General features: G+C 39.9%; 1 protein-coding gene across 3 annotated transcripts in view; it reads right to left on the bottom strand.

Annotated features, from left to right (window-relative positions):
- The window catches only part of MYH10 (myosin heavy chain 10), a 136557-nt gene that overhangs the window by 19883 nt on the left and 100699 nt on the right, over positions 1-15975 (bottom strand). For all 3 annotated transcript variants that reach the window (XM_048819248.2, XM_048819249.2, XM_048819250.2), the window contains 8 exons: positions 14927-15133; positions 13185-13322; positions 12415-12538; positions 6774-6945; positions 4941-5153; positions 3950-4094; positions 1778-1984; positions 104-208 (listed from right to left, as the gene is read on the bottom strand). In XM_048819248.2, the coding sequence (XP_048675205.1) occupies positions 104-208; positions 1778-1984; positions 3950-4094; positions 4941-5153; positions 6774-6945; positions 12415-12538; positions 13185-13322; positions 14927-15133 (1311 nt within the window). The remainder of the gene's footprint in view (positions 1-103; positions 209-1777; positions 1985-3949; positions 4095-4940; positions 5154-6773; positions 6946-12414; positions 12539-13184; positions 13323-14926; positions 15134-15975) is intronic.

Below are 15975 nucleotides of genomic sequence, written 5' to 3'. Positions count from 1 at the left end.
GGAGACTGAGACCCTCAGTTTTCAGTTCCACAGCTGAACGTTTCTATTGATGAACACAAGTTCAGTGTTAAAAACTGGGTTCTTACTACAACTGATGACACACCTGTGTATCTTGAAGCTGAGACTCCAGACCTGCCGCATCTTTGGCAAACTTTATGCCCTTCTTCTCTGCTTCCTCCAAGAGGCTTGAGACATTGTCCAGCTCATTCTGCAAAGCAAGCAATCTAAAAGGTAACACCAAGCAGCTGGTCTGCTGTAGCAGCTGTACGCTGTTGAGAGCTGTGGGTGCAAAAGACCACAACGCTCAACATATACCAAGCATGAAAGCTAAGGGAATGAGAGCTCCAGGTACAAAGATGCTCCCAGGTAATAATTTTAGCTAAGTTTTACATTTTTAAGTTGAATGTCAATTATGACTTTAAAACAATAAATCTCTTTCAAATGCACGTTTACCTCCCACTGCTGTTGAGAGAACAATCCCATAACCACTTTTGTATTCATATATTTTGCTTTTGGTAATATTGCAATTAGTATTTTAAATGGTATTTCCATTACAGGGCTGCCTTATGGGATCTACCACTGTCCATGGATTCCCTAGGGACATTAGGGTCCAGAGACTGCAACCTTTTCGGACAGATCCCTGCCAACTGTCAATGCTTGTTATTTCCAGGATGTGCTACTGTAATGCACTCCTACCTTGGAACTACTTGAGGACTGCCTGGGAGTTTCAGATAGTGTGAAATGGAGCCACTCACCTTTGAGTAAGTTTAGGTTGTTTTACCTAAACAAAAGGCCCTGCATTGTACTGGTTCTGAAACAATTAAAAATGCAATCCAGGGCACTATCTTTTGTATATAGAGCTGTAAATTGCTTGGAAGCTTCTCTCAAAGACCATCTCTTCCCTTTACCCTATTCGATAGTTGTGAAGTGCCAGACTTGAAAACCTGGCAACTGCGTACTCACTACAGACACTTCTGCTTTATTTTTCACTCTTTTGCTGTTCAGCAGAGACCAAGGCTGGGGCTTTTAAGATACAGTGCAAAACAACTGTTTGATGGACTTTTTTGCAAATTTGAATCAACAGCTCAATCTGTGTTTACAATCACTGTACAAGGGAAGATGGCAAGTGTGAGATTTATTGGCCGGCTGCTAAGGATATTGTTAATTTTGTAACAAACCCCAGATAGCAACAATATGAATAAAAAAAGTTCAGACCTGTAATTAACTGAATAAAAAGTTAAAGTTTTATATGGGTAAAATGTTCCATATTTTTAATATTTAGGAAGTGCCTGACAATTTTTAAAAAACTGTCTCTGGTTGTTTGCCCGATTTTTACGTAAACTTCTCTTGTACTCTGCAGAAAAGCTTTACATATTTTTCATCCATTTCCATTTTACAGAAGTCAATGGAGTTTTATTAGGAATTCCAAGTCTGGATTTTTATTTATTTATTTTAAAAGAACAGTTTCAAAGTTTTGTAGACTATACCGTGACTAAGCAGGATCATTTCAAGAGTTTAATTGTAGATGCAGGTTTCATGCTGACCATATACCATGCACATACATCTCAGTCATTGCAAGGCGTGTTTTTGCAGAGTCCTTTGATTTTAGCAGATGATGCAAGACCAAAATGCAATGGGGTGTTTTGAAAGTTTATCTATATTCTGCAGTCACTTCTCCAGATGTTTGATTTTTTTAATTCCTTGCTCATTTTCCAATTAAGGTTAGGATTTTGTGGTTGTAAGAGTATGCCAGAGAAGAGATCAATTTCCATCTTACCTGCAGTTTGTTAGCCTTTTCTGCCATCTCTGCCCTAATCCTCTCTCCTTCTGACGCTTTGGCATGTAGTTCCTGTACCTGAGCATCTAGCTTCTTCCTCTTGTGCTCAGACTCTGCTTTGACCTGCTGCAATACCTTCACCTCACAGGCTAGCTCCTTGTTGTCAGTCTCTAGGCCTTGCTTGTTCTTTTCAAGATTTGCTTTGAACTAGAAAAGCACAAAATTAAAGTGCATCACTAATTATAGCATTTCACATTATTCTCCATCAGGCACTTTCCTACAAAATATTTGACCTCAAAAAACATTTTTAAACTCAAGTGGCAACTGAGTCTAATGCGAGTGTTAGCCATACATAGAAAAATGGCAGCTTCACACATCAGCATAGGACCCTTTGGTAAGACGGCAGGTATTTTCCCATCCTTTATATTTGCTTATCCAAAAAGAGTTTTAAATTAACAAAATGTGTTTAAGTCTTACATAATTATATTAAGCATTAAAGCTGTTCAGGTTGATAAGTAAAGCTGGTGGAAATGTAGTTTAATGCTGTAGTTCCCACTAGCAAGAATTTTGCCTTTTCAAAGAGAAATTGCTGCAGTATTCCCTATGTTTAACATAGAAAACAAACAGTAATGTTATTTGCAAAGGCATTAGTGAATTATGACAACTGTAGTTAAACAGACTTCAGCGTACTACACTTGGCAGTGTTTGGAACAATTTCACTTTTCAACAAGATACTGTAGCTGCTACCAGAAGACATTGCTATGCAAATGTAATTAACAAGAGGGAGTCCTCACCCTGGCTACTAGGGTGACAGCGATCATAAAAATGGTCACAGTTCAAGATAACTGCACCTGTATTCCCTGTGTATGGACTAGCAACAGCACCCAGTCCAGACTTCTGGCTCTCAGTCATTACCTCTCTTGGGTGGAAACCTAAATCTCTCCCCCTTCTGACCAGGAGCTCTCCAGGCTGAACAGTTCCCTGACTATGCTGTGACCTCCCTAGCAAAGACAGACTGCTTAAGCAGGCCTGCTTTGCTTCTCTTTTCCGTGTAATTGCCAGTTAAGTTACCACACAGCTCTTTCTAAGCAAGCACATTTATTCTTAATGTAAAAGCGTTAGAGAAAACAAACATACTACTAAACCAATAAAATAACCTACATGCACACTACCAGAGATCATCCCCTCACACCAGCAAGGGCTCTGTTTGTTTTTTGTCCTTCAAACCCCATGCAGGATTTTTCCTGTGGTCACAAGTTCAACACAGCTTCAGCTAAGAATCAACCCACTCATGGCTCTGAGAGTCACTCCTTTAACCCATTTGAGTATTTGAAGCCACCATAAATAGGTAATCAGCCAGACAATGCTCAAGGCACGGCTTCAAAAGGATGGATGCAGAGGTAGGTCAAGAAACCCGCTTATTTCTTTGTCTAGTTCATTGTTTCAAACTGTCATCTGAAGCATAATACTGTCCTAGGCTTTACATTAGCCATGCCTTCTCCTTAAAGAAGTTACATACAATCCCATATCAAATACTTGAATTTTTAATGCAATGAACTCATAAAATACTTATCTAATTCAATAACATTAAATTAGGATATTTCAGAATATTGTCATATCACAGAAGTCACAACACCACTGCACAATTTGGCAGTGTGTATTAAAGATGCCTAGGACTAGAACAAAATGGGCATTATGGGTCACAACTCAAGTTCATTGTCAGAACTGAATGTGAAAGCATCTACAGTACCTTGATTTAGCCAATACAAATTTTGTATAAAGCCCCAAATTACCACCACTTTCTCTGGAAACATTCTGCAATCTACACATTCTGAGAAGTGCTTCTCATCAAATGAGCTTGCAGACTGCTGTACCAAGTATTCAGCTAACAATACCTGGTACAATACTGTGTCTCTAGATGTATCGCTTCCAAGTCTGCCAGGGAGATGGATCCTGGGAGTGTCCAATAGTAACAGGTTGGTATTTGAGCTAGAATTCTAGCTTCTTGGTCATTTTGTAGCAGACATATACAATCACCGAAGATCTATTAGCTCCATGAGCAAGTATGAGACAAAGGGACAAGACTGGCAGTGTTATTTGACAGAAGTGTATACAATCCCAAAGCAAGAAAATTTCAGTTATCACATGAAGTAGCTTGCAATTTCCACTCACCCTTTTGGCCTGTTCAAGTTGTTCAGAGAGCTCCTCCAGTGCAGTAGCATGTCTTTGTCTGATTTCCTGTATTTGAGCTTCATGGTTCTTGGTTTCTTCTTCAATAGCTTTCTTCAATTCAGCCACTTCCTGCTCACGCTTTGTCCTGGAGAAAGCATCATAATACAGTAGAACTTAAGAGTTACGAACACCTCAAGAACGGAGGTTGTTCGGAACTGAACAAAATGTTATGGTTGTTCTTTCAAAAGTCTACACCTGAATATAGACTTAAAAAACAGTTTTGAAACTTTACTATGCAGAAGGAAAAAAAGAAGTGGAAAGCAGCATTTTAAGTAATTTACATTTTCTTTTTTTTTTTTGCTGCTGCCTGATTGTGTACTTCCAGTTCCAAATGAGTTGTGTAGTTGACTGGTCAGTTTGCAACTCTGGTGTTCATAACTCTGATGTTCTATTGTAGATTATTAAAGCTCAACATTTTACAGTCTAATTTATTCCTCATTTAAGCAAATTTTCTTTTTGAACTTCAGTATCTTGCTGTCTACATGAAGTGTTACAGTTGTTTCCACAGCAGCGTAATACAGCAGTGTTCACAATCCACACCTGGGATTGGGCGGGGCCAGTGGGAGATGAAGAATGGTTTCACAATTAATGATCTGGAGTTGGTAGACCTGGATTTTATTCCCAGCTCTACCAGGCTCACTGTGGGGCCTCAGCAAGTCACTTTACTGCTCAGTTCCCCATCTGTATTTTTTTTGCAATTAATATTTTCCTTCCTCAAAGGGTACTGAGGTGTAATTCATTAGTTTTGGTAAAACACTTTGTAACTTTCGGCTGGAAAGAGCTATATGGGAAAATTATTAAAGCCAAAAATCTTCACTGACATTAGTTTCAAGCTAAGGTTACATGAAACATCTTTATGAAGTAACTTTTTTCTCTTTAAATTAAACCTGGACTTTAAATAGTGTCTTTTAAAATGTGCTGGTCACCTCACCTCAATTCTTGCTGTGCTGCAGTGGTATCCAAAGTGTCTTCTAGCTCAGTCTTCAGGGCCTCCAGCTCCTCACTTAAGTCTCTCTTCTGCTTTTCAGCCTTGTTGCGCGATGCCTTCTCGGATTCAAGGTCCTCCTGGAGTTCTGCAATCTGAGCTTGCAACTCTCGTATTAGCTTCAGTGCATTGTTCTTCTGAACTGCTTCTTCATCACCTCTGTTAAATATGGACACAGGATAAGGAATGGGCAAGAATAAGATCGGATATTAAAGACGGAATAAGACTTATTCACTACCAGTCCTCATAATGGAATTTGAGTTAATGGAACCCAAATAGATTTTACTTAAAACAGCAACCATCAAAATGCACCTTTAAACAAACATGTACATTTTTAGTGTATTGAGACTAGTACCTCAGTTATTAAGAGAGATACCGTTAGGGATGTTGGGCATTAAAGTGGTCTTACTTCCAGTCTTCCACTTCTCTAACTCCTATACTAAATTCTCTCCAAAATTTGTATCTCATCAGTATACTAAGACTTCTAAATCATGAGTCATGAAAACTGACATGACTTTTGCAGTTGTGTCTCCAGTCACACTATTAAAAAAATAATGCGCAATAAGTTTTGGATTTTTAGTAAGAAACCTCAGTATAGCAGCAAGGTTATTTTAAATAGTGACTAGAGTGGGGAGAGAAAGCACAGAGCTGGATTCTAAAGGCCCAGCAGCCAGGAAGGTCAGAGAGCAGTTCTATTACCAGTTCTTCTGCCACATTTAATATCACAGACAACTGAATGGAAAATTGGCAGAGTTGTCCAAGTAGATCAACTGTTTTAAAAACAGATTGTTTGGTGTAGAACAATCACTTAAAAATAAAGTAACCATAGTACATTTTGGTGCTGCCAAACCCGTATCAATAACCAGAAATTAAGTTTAAAATGTAGTCAGCCACCCCCAACCAAGGTTTATTAACCTCACTCACAGCCCAATTTCTTACTGTGCAGAATTTTTTGTGGTTGGTGTCAGAGAAAATGCAAATTCTTGAATATTTCTTGAGGAATGTCAAAGCCACTGACTGACTTATGATTAAGTGGTCTTGCGACCTTGATGCTGAATTGTTATATGCCAACTGCAGTCGTTTTAAAGTGCAGTGGGTTGGTAAGTTAAAGGCTCTTTTGCAGAGTAATCCTAGCATACAAATGCAAAACTTATTTCTTTGTACTACAAACTGCGAAAAGGAACATACTGATAAGGCCAGATTCTCATTTATGCCAAAGCTCCTTTACGCTACTCTGGCAATCTAGAGGTGCTTTGGGGTACATTTACACAGTGCTCCATGGCAGTGCTCCTGTCAGCCCAGGCTGAGGGACATGGAGTTGGGCTCACGCTACCGCTCTAAGAATAGCTGTGTAGACAGCTCTTTGAAGTTGCAGCTTGGGCCAGAGCTCCAGCTCTGAGGCTCACCCCTGAGCAGCAACTTCAAAAAGCTGTCTAAACAGACGTTTTTAGAGAACTAGTGTGAGCCCCGCAACCCCATGTCTGTCAGCCTGGGCTGGAGGGCTCGCTGCTGCAGGCTGTGTAGACATACCTTTGCTGTAAATAAGAACTAGTCTCACAGCCTTAAATACCTTTCTGGCTTTGCAGTTAGTCTAATACAGGAGCAACTTACTCAGATAGGAAACCTCAGCAGTCTCAAAATAAAAAGCAGCAATTGGTGCTAACTAGCTTCCCTTACTTCCAACTCTGATTAGTATAATCTTGAAAATGGATTAAAAGGTAAATCTGAAATAAAATCCCACTGATTTTTATCTAACCACAAAGCCCACCAGTCTCTGACCTGGCAAGGGCAGCCTGCAGCTCCTCTTCTTTCTTGGCTAGTTGGATCTTTAGCTCTTCAATCTGGGCTTGCAGCTCAGCTATTTGGTCCTGAAGGTCTGTTGTTTCTCCGTCAAGTTTTCTTTTAGCTTTTTCCAGTTCTTGACGGGTCTTCTCTTCCTTTTTCAAACGTTCTTTAGAAGGATGAGAAGATATTCAATACAACTCTTTCAGTACATTGTATAAAAAGATGGCAAAAAGCCTGCAGCTTGCAATTTTATTGGTTGTGGACAACTGAATGATAAACTACTAATTCTTTTAATATCAGTAGGGATATCATTTTAATCCTCTTTTCCTGAAAGTCTGCTTTACATAACTAGGTCAAGACAACAGAGATATCTGGGTTTCTCCCTTTTCTCTGGAACAATCAGATGGAATGATTTTGGAGCCTCTCCATTTCCAGTTTCATTCCTTCTGATTAGTAATATATCTGGTTAGACTAGTCTGTCTCCCTAATTTGGGAGAAAAATACATCTTTTCAACCCAGTTCAAAAGTTCCTCTTGGTTAGCAGCATCCGTCAAGCTTTCAGGTAAGTACAATTAAAATTTGTCCTTTTATGATATTAACTACAACAAATGGTCTGGTCTCTAATGGCAGTACTCCAGGAAACACTTTAAGGGACAAAAGAGGACATGTACCTTAGGGCCCTAATAATCAGTCACCTGTTGGAGGTGGGGAGGAGAGAAAGATTTTCTCCCTTTTTCATATATCCAGAGAAAGCTGGAAGTACTACTCCAAAGACAGAAGCCAAAGCCTGCATCAGCCAAAGCCTGTGTGTTTAGCCAATATTTAATTAAGGGAATGTATGGAGAGTGCTACGTACACAGGGCTTATCCACTGCTGATGCTTCTTCCCTCTCTACTGACAATATGGGGATTGCTTGGTGTCGGACTATGCATCCAGATGAGTTAGTGCTTGCACTGGTCAAAGGCTCTCTTTCTCATGACTGACCACCAGGCCTCAAAGTCTCAGGTGCTGCCCTCAAGTCACTACCAAGACATCTTATTACTTTGTCCTGCTGCAGAAAGGTGAGCTGCACTGAGGTAATTTCTCTCCCCGCCCTTATAAGTGCTTCCCTCCCTCTGGGGCACCTGGCATTGGCCACTGTCAGTAGACAGGATACTGGGTTGGATGGATCTTTGGTCTGACCCAGTATGGCCATTCTTATGTTCTTATGCTTCACTTTTGCCCACTAAGGGGATCCCTCTGGCAAGGCACAGGATTTCACAGAGATTTTTTTTTTCTTGGGGCAGGGCATGACTGAACCCACATGAAGAGACAGATGCCCTATGTCAGATAAGCCATTTGACAGTTTGTATAATTTTCCAGGCAGCCTTGAGAAGCCAGGTTTACTATCAGGAGATGAGCAAGCTGTCTCTATGATCTTTCTGCAATGAAGGGTGAAACAAGGAGGGATCTCCCTCAGGAATAAGGGAATATCATTAGAGTTCAAAAATCCTCAGGAAAGAGTGAACTTCATTGATGTGAAGGCATTTCTGGTAAGAATCCCAATCTTGCTAGAACACCAATTTAGCAGTTTCCAAAGGACAGCATTTTGGTTCAACGTCAGAGGAAGTATTTCACTTCCAGACAAGTTATGGAACAACAAAAGGAAGCAGTGGAGCCCAGGGCAGGTCTGGCAATTACCTGAATCACAAGAGTTTTATTTCCTGGGGACGGAGCAGATTGCTACGGCAAGTTGTTACCTTGCAGTGACAGATGCAGAGTAATATGAATCCTCTGGACACAGCTTCAGAAATATCTTAGAAGAGGTCTTTAGTTTTTTATTCCTGGGCTTCCAGGAAGATTTGAGTATCTTGGGAGATGGGACAGGGTTTAGAGAGACTGAAAAAACCCTTCCCTTACAGAGCTCAAAAGTCCTTATCCCCCCCATTCTATGCCATCCTTCTCTGGATGACAGCCCTCTCCTTATACTGCTGCCAGCTGAGTGGGCTGGCTCCATTTGCTGCATCACCCTATCTGGTCTTAGCCTACATCAGACCCCCCTCCACCCCATTGTCTGGCCCAATGACAGAGGCCTGAAGAGGTCACAGCATGAATAGAATGCACTGAGCGCAGCAGTGTACAAACCTCTGTGGCAAGAAGCATAGTGACTAGGGATTTTCTACTTAGAAAAAGCTCTCAGGCTCTGTTTTCATGCTGTACTGCATTCAGGATAGAGTCTTGGGTGTCCTCAAGTCACCTTTCCTGCAGTTAACCTCTTGAGAAGCAAGACTCAGACTAAGGAGTCCTCTCCTGGAGGACACCAAAGTCCTTAAACCAAATTGTTCATTGGTTTAGTGGTTTAGATGGGAAGGAGAACTCCAAGGTCTGCGCTACAGGATGACTAAATCATTATATTAAAAATAATGGAAACGGACTCAGGATGAAGTGTTTAAGTGACACCCATTTTGTGATTAGGGAACCTAAACAAGTCATCTGAATTATATTAGCTTTCTTAAATCATCTGCAGCATTGCTCTAATAAATATAGACTATAGGCTCTTTATACTGAAGCTATTTGAAAGGAAATAGTTATACTTTCCTTGGGCAAGGAGGGCAAGCGTGAGTACTGCATATCAACTTTAGCTTTCCATTTTAAAAAATGGTCCTCGCAGTGCCCCCTAAGATCCACCAGTTTGTTGAGGCAAATCAGCAGTGGCCAAAGCTGATTTACTCAGACGTTTAAACAAGCATTCTTTTCCAGTGAGTAACTAGTCCACTTATGTCCATCCTAAGGCATCTGAAGTATCTCAAAACTGGTACAAAAGTCAGCTGCTACCCTTATTAGTTCTAGTTTTGCCCAACTGAAGAAGATTCAAACGTTTCTATTCTTCCATAATCAAGTCAGTTGTAAAATATGAAGCAAAACTGCCTATAGTACAGAAGATGAGACATTATTTCAAAATTAGGGTGCAGAGAACACCACAGACTATAAATTTTGCACAACGTTAAGTGCCAAGTTGGAGTTGCACAATAACCAGACATTTTACCGCCAGAAGCCATTTTGTATAATCAACTCTAAGAGGAGATTACACAAAGTTGACTTGGCAAGTGGCTGCTTAGAAAACATTTTATGGTATTTCTTATAAAAACATATGATATGAAACAAGTGTCAAGAGCAGAAAAGGAACCCTTTTAGATAAACAGAGCATCAAGACAAGCAAAAGTTATTTAGAATTAGTTATTCATATATGATTTCGGCTAGCCAAAACAAATATAGTTAGCCTATAACATTATTAGGGCTGTCAATTAATCGCAGTTAACTCGTGCGATTAATTCAAAAAAATAAATCACGATTAATCAGTTTTAATCGCACTGTTAAACAAGAATACCAACTGAAATTAAATATTTTGAATGTTTTTCTACATTTTCATATATATAGTAGTCTGTGTAGTAACTGAAATCAACGTGTGTATTTATTACAAATATTTACACTAAAATGATAAAAAAATCGTATTTTTCAATTCACCTCATACAAGTACTGGAGTGCAATCTCTTTGTTGCGAAAGTGCAACTTACAAGTATAGATTTTTGTTACATAGCTGCAGTCAAACAAAACAATGTAAAACTTCAGAGCCTACAAGTCCACTCAGTCCTACTTCTTGTTCAGCCAATTGCCAAGACAAACAAGTTTGTTTAAGAAGAGGGCAACATTATCTCTTGTAAAAGTATTTACAATGTCACCAGAAAGTGAGAACAAGCATTTGCATGGCACTTTTGGAGCTGAAATTGCAAGGTATTTATATGCCAGATATGCTAAACATTCGCATGCTCCTTCATACTTCGGCCACCATTCCAGAGGACATGCTTCCATGCTGATGACGCTCGTTAAAAAAATAACACGTTAATTAAATTTGTGACTGAACTCCTTGAGGAGAATTGTATGTCCTCTGCTGTTTTACCTGCATTCGGCCATATATTTCATGTGATAGCAGTCTCAGATGATGACCCAGCACATGTTCATTTTAAGAACACTTCCACTGCAGATTTCACAAAATGCAAAGAAGGTACCAATGTAAGATTTCTAAAGATAGCTACAGAAATTGACTCAAGGTTTAAGAATCTGAAGTGCCTTCCAAAATCTGAGGGACACAAGGTGGGGAGAATGCTTTCAGAAGTCTGAAAAGAGCAACATTCCAATGCAGAAAATACAGAACCCGAACCACCAAAAAAGAAAATCAACCTTCTGCTGGTGGCATCGGACTCAGATGATTACAATGAACATGTATCGGTCCACACTGCTTTGGACTGTAATCGAGCAGAACCCATCTTCAGCATGGATGCATGTCCCCTGGAACGGTGACTGAAGCATGAAGGGACATACGAATCTTTAGTGCATCTGGCACATAAATATCCTGCGATGCTGGCTACAACAGGGCCATGCAAATGCGTGTTCTCACTGTCAGGTGACATTGTAAACAAGAAGCAGGCAGCATTGTATCCTGCAAATATAAACAAACTTGTTCGTTTGAGTGATTGGCTGGCTGAATAAGAAGTAGGACTGAGTAGACTTGCAGGCTCTACAATTTTACATTGTTTTATTTTTGAACACAGGTTTTTTTGCACATAATTCTACATTTATAAGTTCAACTTTCGTGATGCAGAAATTGCACTACAGTGCTTGTATTGGGTGAATTTAAAAATACTATTTATTTTGTTTTTTTACAGTGCAAATACCTGTAATCAAAAATAAATATAAAGTGAACACTGTATACTTTGTATTCTGTTGTAATTGAAATCAATATGTGAAAATGTAGAAAACATCCAAAACTATTTAAATAAATGGTATTCTATTTACAGTGCGATTAAGCGTGATTAATTTTTTTAATTGCTTGACAGCCCTAAACATTATTTTAGAAAAATGTCATTTGAACGTTTTTATCATATGAAATTGCAGCTACCATCTGGAAAAGGCAAGCATTGTTTGCTATTACTAAAAGGATGCATCTAGCATCTTGAATTTTTAAAGAAGTGTTTGTACATTAAATGGGTTTCCAAAAGTGAGGGACTAATAGCGAAGACCAGACATAGGTTAGTGTGGCCATATGTGACACCAAAATTGCTATGCCAAAATAGAAGAAGCCTGATGCAAATGGAACACTTAGCTAAAGAAGGGCTGGATGGACAATAAATAGCAGCTACTGAGGTATCCAAGCCCTCACAAAAGATGAACATTTTGGGGCGCATCTGACATATTTGTCATACTTGAGACTAGTGAACATAGCACCTCCATTTTAGTAACACTAATCTTATGAATGACCAAGGTATACAAACCATTGTTCCCCACCGAAAAAACAAACATTAAGAAAGTGATGTTGATGAAGAACAAGTCAACATTCATTCACATTCCAAAGCCTTCAATATCCTGGAAATCAATTTGCAGTGGTTTGAAAGACAAGAAGAGAAAGATGAAGTATGCCGTACTACAATTTACGCAGCGTATCCACTCTAATCTTATGAACTTTATTTTAAGAACTCCTCAATCCCTAATTAGTGCATAAAACAGGGATTCCATTGTACTCAGATTTACTTTAAGTGACCTATTACTTCCTATCATACGTGTCAAGTTGTTAGAAGGCATATTCAAAAAGATCTCTAACCTTCCAAATCTGTGATCATCATTTCCTGTTTGTTCTTGAGTTTGGCCAAGTTTTTGGCCTTTTCTTCTTCTTCAGCCAGCTGAGAGGTGCATTCAGCAATTCTATCCTCCGTTAGTTTCTTTTCCTAGTTGATAAAAAGATTGACTGTTAGAGTATATAAAATGCCCTCAGGCACCGATAGAATGTGAATGTAGGAATTCTGTATAGAAATCTTATACCTTAGTACAAGCTTTATTCCAACTGGCTGCAAGTTAGCATTACTGCTCAGTTTGACTAGCTGCCAAATAATGAACGCCCCCATTTAACGGTGATTGGTGATATGGGATGCCACACCTGAGATATCGTTTTTAGATAGTCCGTGCCCAACACTTTTCCGAAAGTGCTGAGAACAAACCACTTGAAAGTGGACCCCCATAAGGAGCCTCAAGTTGGGTACTCAAAAATTGGGGCACTCCAAATCGTTAGTCACTGTCGACAAGAAAAATATATATTGTATATGCTATTGAGCACTGCATGAGAGTAAGTGAGATAAATACTCCCAAAGATTCTTACTAAAAATTTTGCATTTTGTATTTAGTCTGTAGGAAGCAGCTCAGGCCTGCCTCCCTCCAGGAAGATCACAATACAAGGATAATCTTGGAAGGATTGAGAATACATTGAAAAACACATTGACACTACCAGAAAGCCTGACATGTCCACTGCAAGCTGCCACCTCCCACATTTTCTTCTAACATGAGAGGTTTTACTTACATCACATACAGGTTTCTCACCTTCAAAAATTTGGAATTTTGGTCCTCTAGAAGTAGGATCTCTTCTTCCATCTTCTTGATTTTAGCTTCAGCAGTTACCTTTTCAAGCTGCAACTTCTGTCGAGCTCCTTCTTCCTCATCAAGTTGCTCTTCTAGGTCCTAAGAAAGAAAGCACAATTGCATCATGTTTTCCATATTTCCCATCTGCTCCAAGTCAACAGAAGCACAAAGCTCCTCACTATTTCTAAAGAGGCTCCCTCGCTTTCCAGAGTAAAGCGCTAACAATGAAAAGTGGCTTCAATTGTAAGAGCCTTACCCTAGTATAATGCAACTTTATACTAGATAGTCATAATCTGATACACTACGTAAGTGCAAAGTTGTGCTTATAAATCTTAATTATACTATAAGTCAGGAAGTTCAAGTGTATGCTTTCCAAAGCAGCTAACACAGCCATGTTGCATTTTGTACTGCTGTATGGCATATTAACTTTAACAGATGCACACTCAATGGGGCAGAGTATATGGCTCCCAGAAGGAATGCAAGCCACTTGGACTGTGAAATGGCAGCCATAACATTGCACTGTTTTTTTCACATTTAATTTCCTTTTACAGCCCCCATCATATTAGGCTTTATTTATATCAAAGCTTCCCCAGAGAGCACTGCACACAAGCAAGTGTGTAAAGCTTGACACTGCTAGTATCTGGGGCACAGCAGAAATGCCACTTAACAGACCTTTAAATTTAAGTGTGTGTGTGTGTGGTGGGGGGGGGCGCGCTGTTAAAAAATATATAGGAGGATGAGGAGAGGGATGCAGTGAAAGGAGCTTGCTGGACCTCATAAAGGATCTGGATCCCTAAGAGGGTTTCTGAGACTGGCATGGACATCTAGATATACATGTAAGTGAGCTGATAACAGCACTTTTCAACACTTCAGTTGCAGCCATGGTTAACATCATACTATTTTCCATTAATTGACAGTTGTTTCCAAATCAGTTTCTCCCACAAAACTTGGAAGACCACCTGAGTTCTTATGGAAGAATGCGAAAGATTTTCAAGAGCACTTCCTGGCTTTCAGATGGCTGCATGTTCCTTTACACCAAGGCTTTTTTGAAAGTCTCCCCCAACTCAAGTCTGAAATATAAGACCTAACCCACATCAAGATGCAGCCATGAGAGTGCAAAAGAAAATCTGAGCATATCTGGAGTGGACGAAACAGTCTTTGCATGCTTTGGTAAGACCTAGTGAATGGATTTCTCTGTGGTCACGAACAAGCATGAAACATTTCACTTCCATCTCTGAGGAAATCTCATGGATCTTAGTTCCCACAGGGAAGCACCTAGGCCCTGTGCAGTGTATTCCCAATCCCCACCCCACTTCAAAATGGTATTAAAGCTCCCTCAAGAGCCATGCTGCCACCAACTCTCCACCTGCATTTGGTGCAACTCCCAAGACAGCATTTTCTGCATACGTATACTTGGGGAAAATCCATGCTTGTTTCAAGGAGAATGATGTTGCAAATATTACCTACTCCTTTCTCCCTTGTTTCACCAAATATTCATACCCATGAAGACCACAGAATTTGTACAAGATGGATCCAAGATGCTAGGATACCGCTTTTCACTCCCCCTACCATCGACCCAAAGGCGCGATTGTTTCCACTCCTTTCATTCCCTCCAGGCAAAGTTACTGGGGGTGAGACTATAGCCCAATATTTTAGCGTTCTGATCATACGTCCTTCCAATTGCCGTGCACTAAAAGGAGTACCTGAATATGTGCCTGCATCTTTTTCTTTTCATTTTGCAGGACTTGGTTCCTTTCCTCTTCCTCCTCAACCCTGGATTCCAGATCATGCAGAATTTCTTCTAACTCTTGTTTTTTGGCGGCCAGACGGGCTCTCATCTCCTCAGCTTCAGCAAACAGCTCTGTCTCTGCCTGCAGCTGCTCCGCAAGAATGTTCTTTTCTTCTACAATCTGCAAAGGTTACGGAACAGCGAACCCTCAAGCTTCTCTACTGCTACGTTGCCGAAAGGTCTCACATGAGATTATAGACCTGATTATTACAGAAGTTGAAAACTAACATGTACCCTTTACCAATAAGTCACAGAAGTTAAAAGCATAAGACCATTCTTCATCTGGTCCACCTTCTGCCTCACAGCACTAGACTGTCTCCTAGGGGGTATTTTCTGAAGTTGTGTCCAGTTCAGTTTTTAGTTATTCATGTGATGAAGCTTCCCACTACACTTCCCCTGAGGAGACTACATCTGGTCTACCAGGCAGAAATGATCTAAACAAGATAGTCTGACTACCTTATTTTACTTTACTCTTAATTTCAACTCATTACTTCTAGTTATTCCCTCCTACATCATCTTAAACAATTGCTCTCCTTCCTTGGCAGTTACATCCTTTGAATACTTTTAGACATTTTGACTTAAGACTCTGTTTAGACAAAGTAGCCACATTTAGTCCTTTTGACAGTTTCCGCAACCAGTCTGTCCAGCCTCTTGTCATTTGTTGCTCCTCTCTGAATTTCTTCTCATTTATCTAAAAAACAGTTTTTGTGCAGTTTTTTTCCTACTTCCTTTTTACACTGTATTCATCATCTTAGTACGCATTTCTTATTTTGGGCACTTCATATGGGCCTAAGACATCACCCACAATGCTGAAGAGGAACTATGATAGGATACCTCTGCTTAGGCCACCCAAATTCTCTTTTGCATTTTTTGCTACTGTATCAAAGAGCAAGCTCAAGTCTAATCTGATGTCCACTATTTCCTCTAGCTCTCTTGGAATTACTGCTCGTCTGATTTTGTATT

Source organism: Caretta caretta, chromosome 14 (genome assembly GCF_965140235.1).
Source record: "Caretta caretta isolate rCarCar2 chromosome 14, rCarCar1.hap1, whole genome shotgun sequence".
NCBI lineage: Eukaryota > Metazoa > Chordata > Testudines > Cheloniidae > Caretta > Caretta caretta.
The sequence above is the reverse complement of the archived record's forward strand: the minus strand, read 5'-3'. Positions and strand labels throughout refer to the sequence as shown.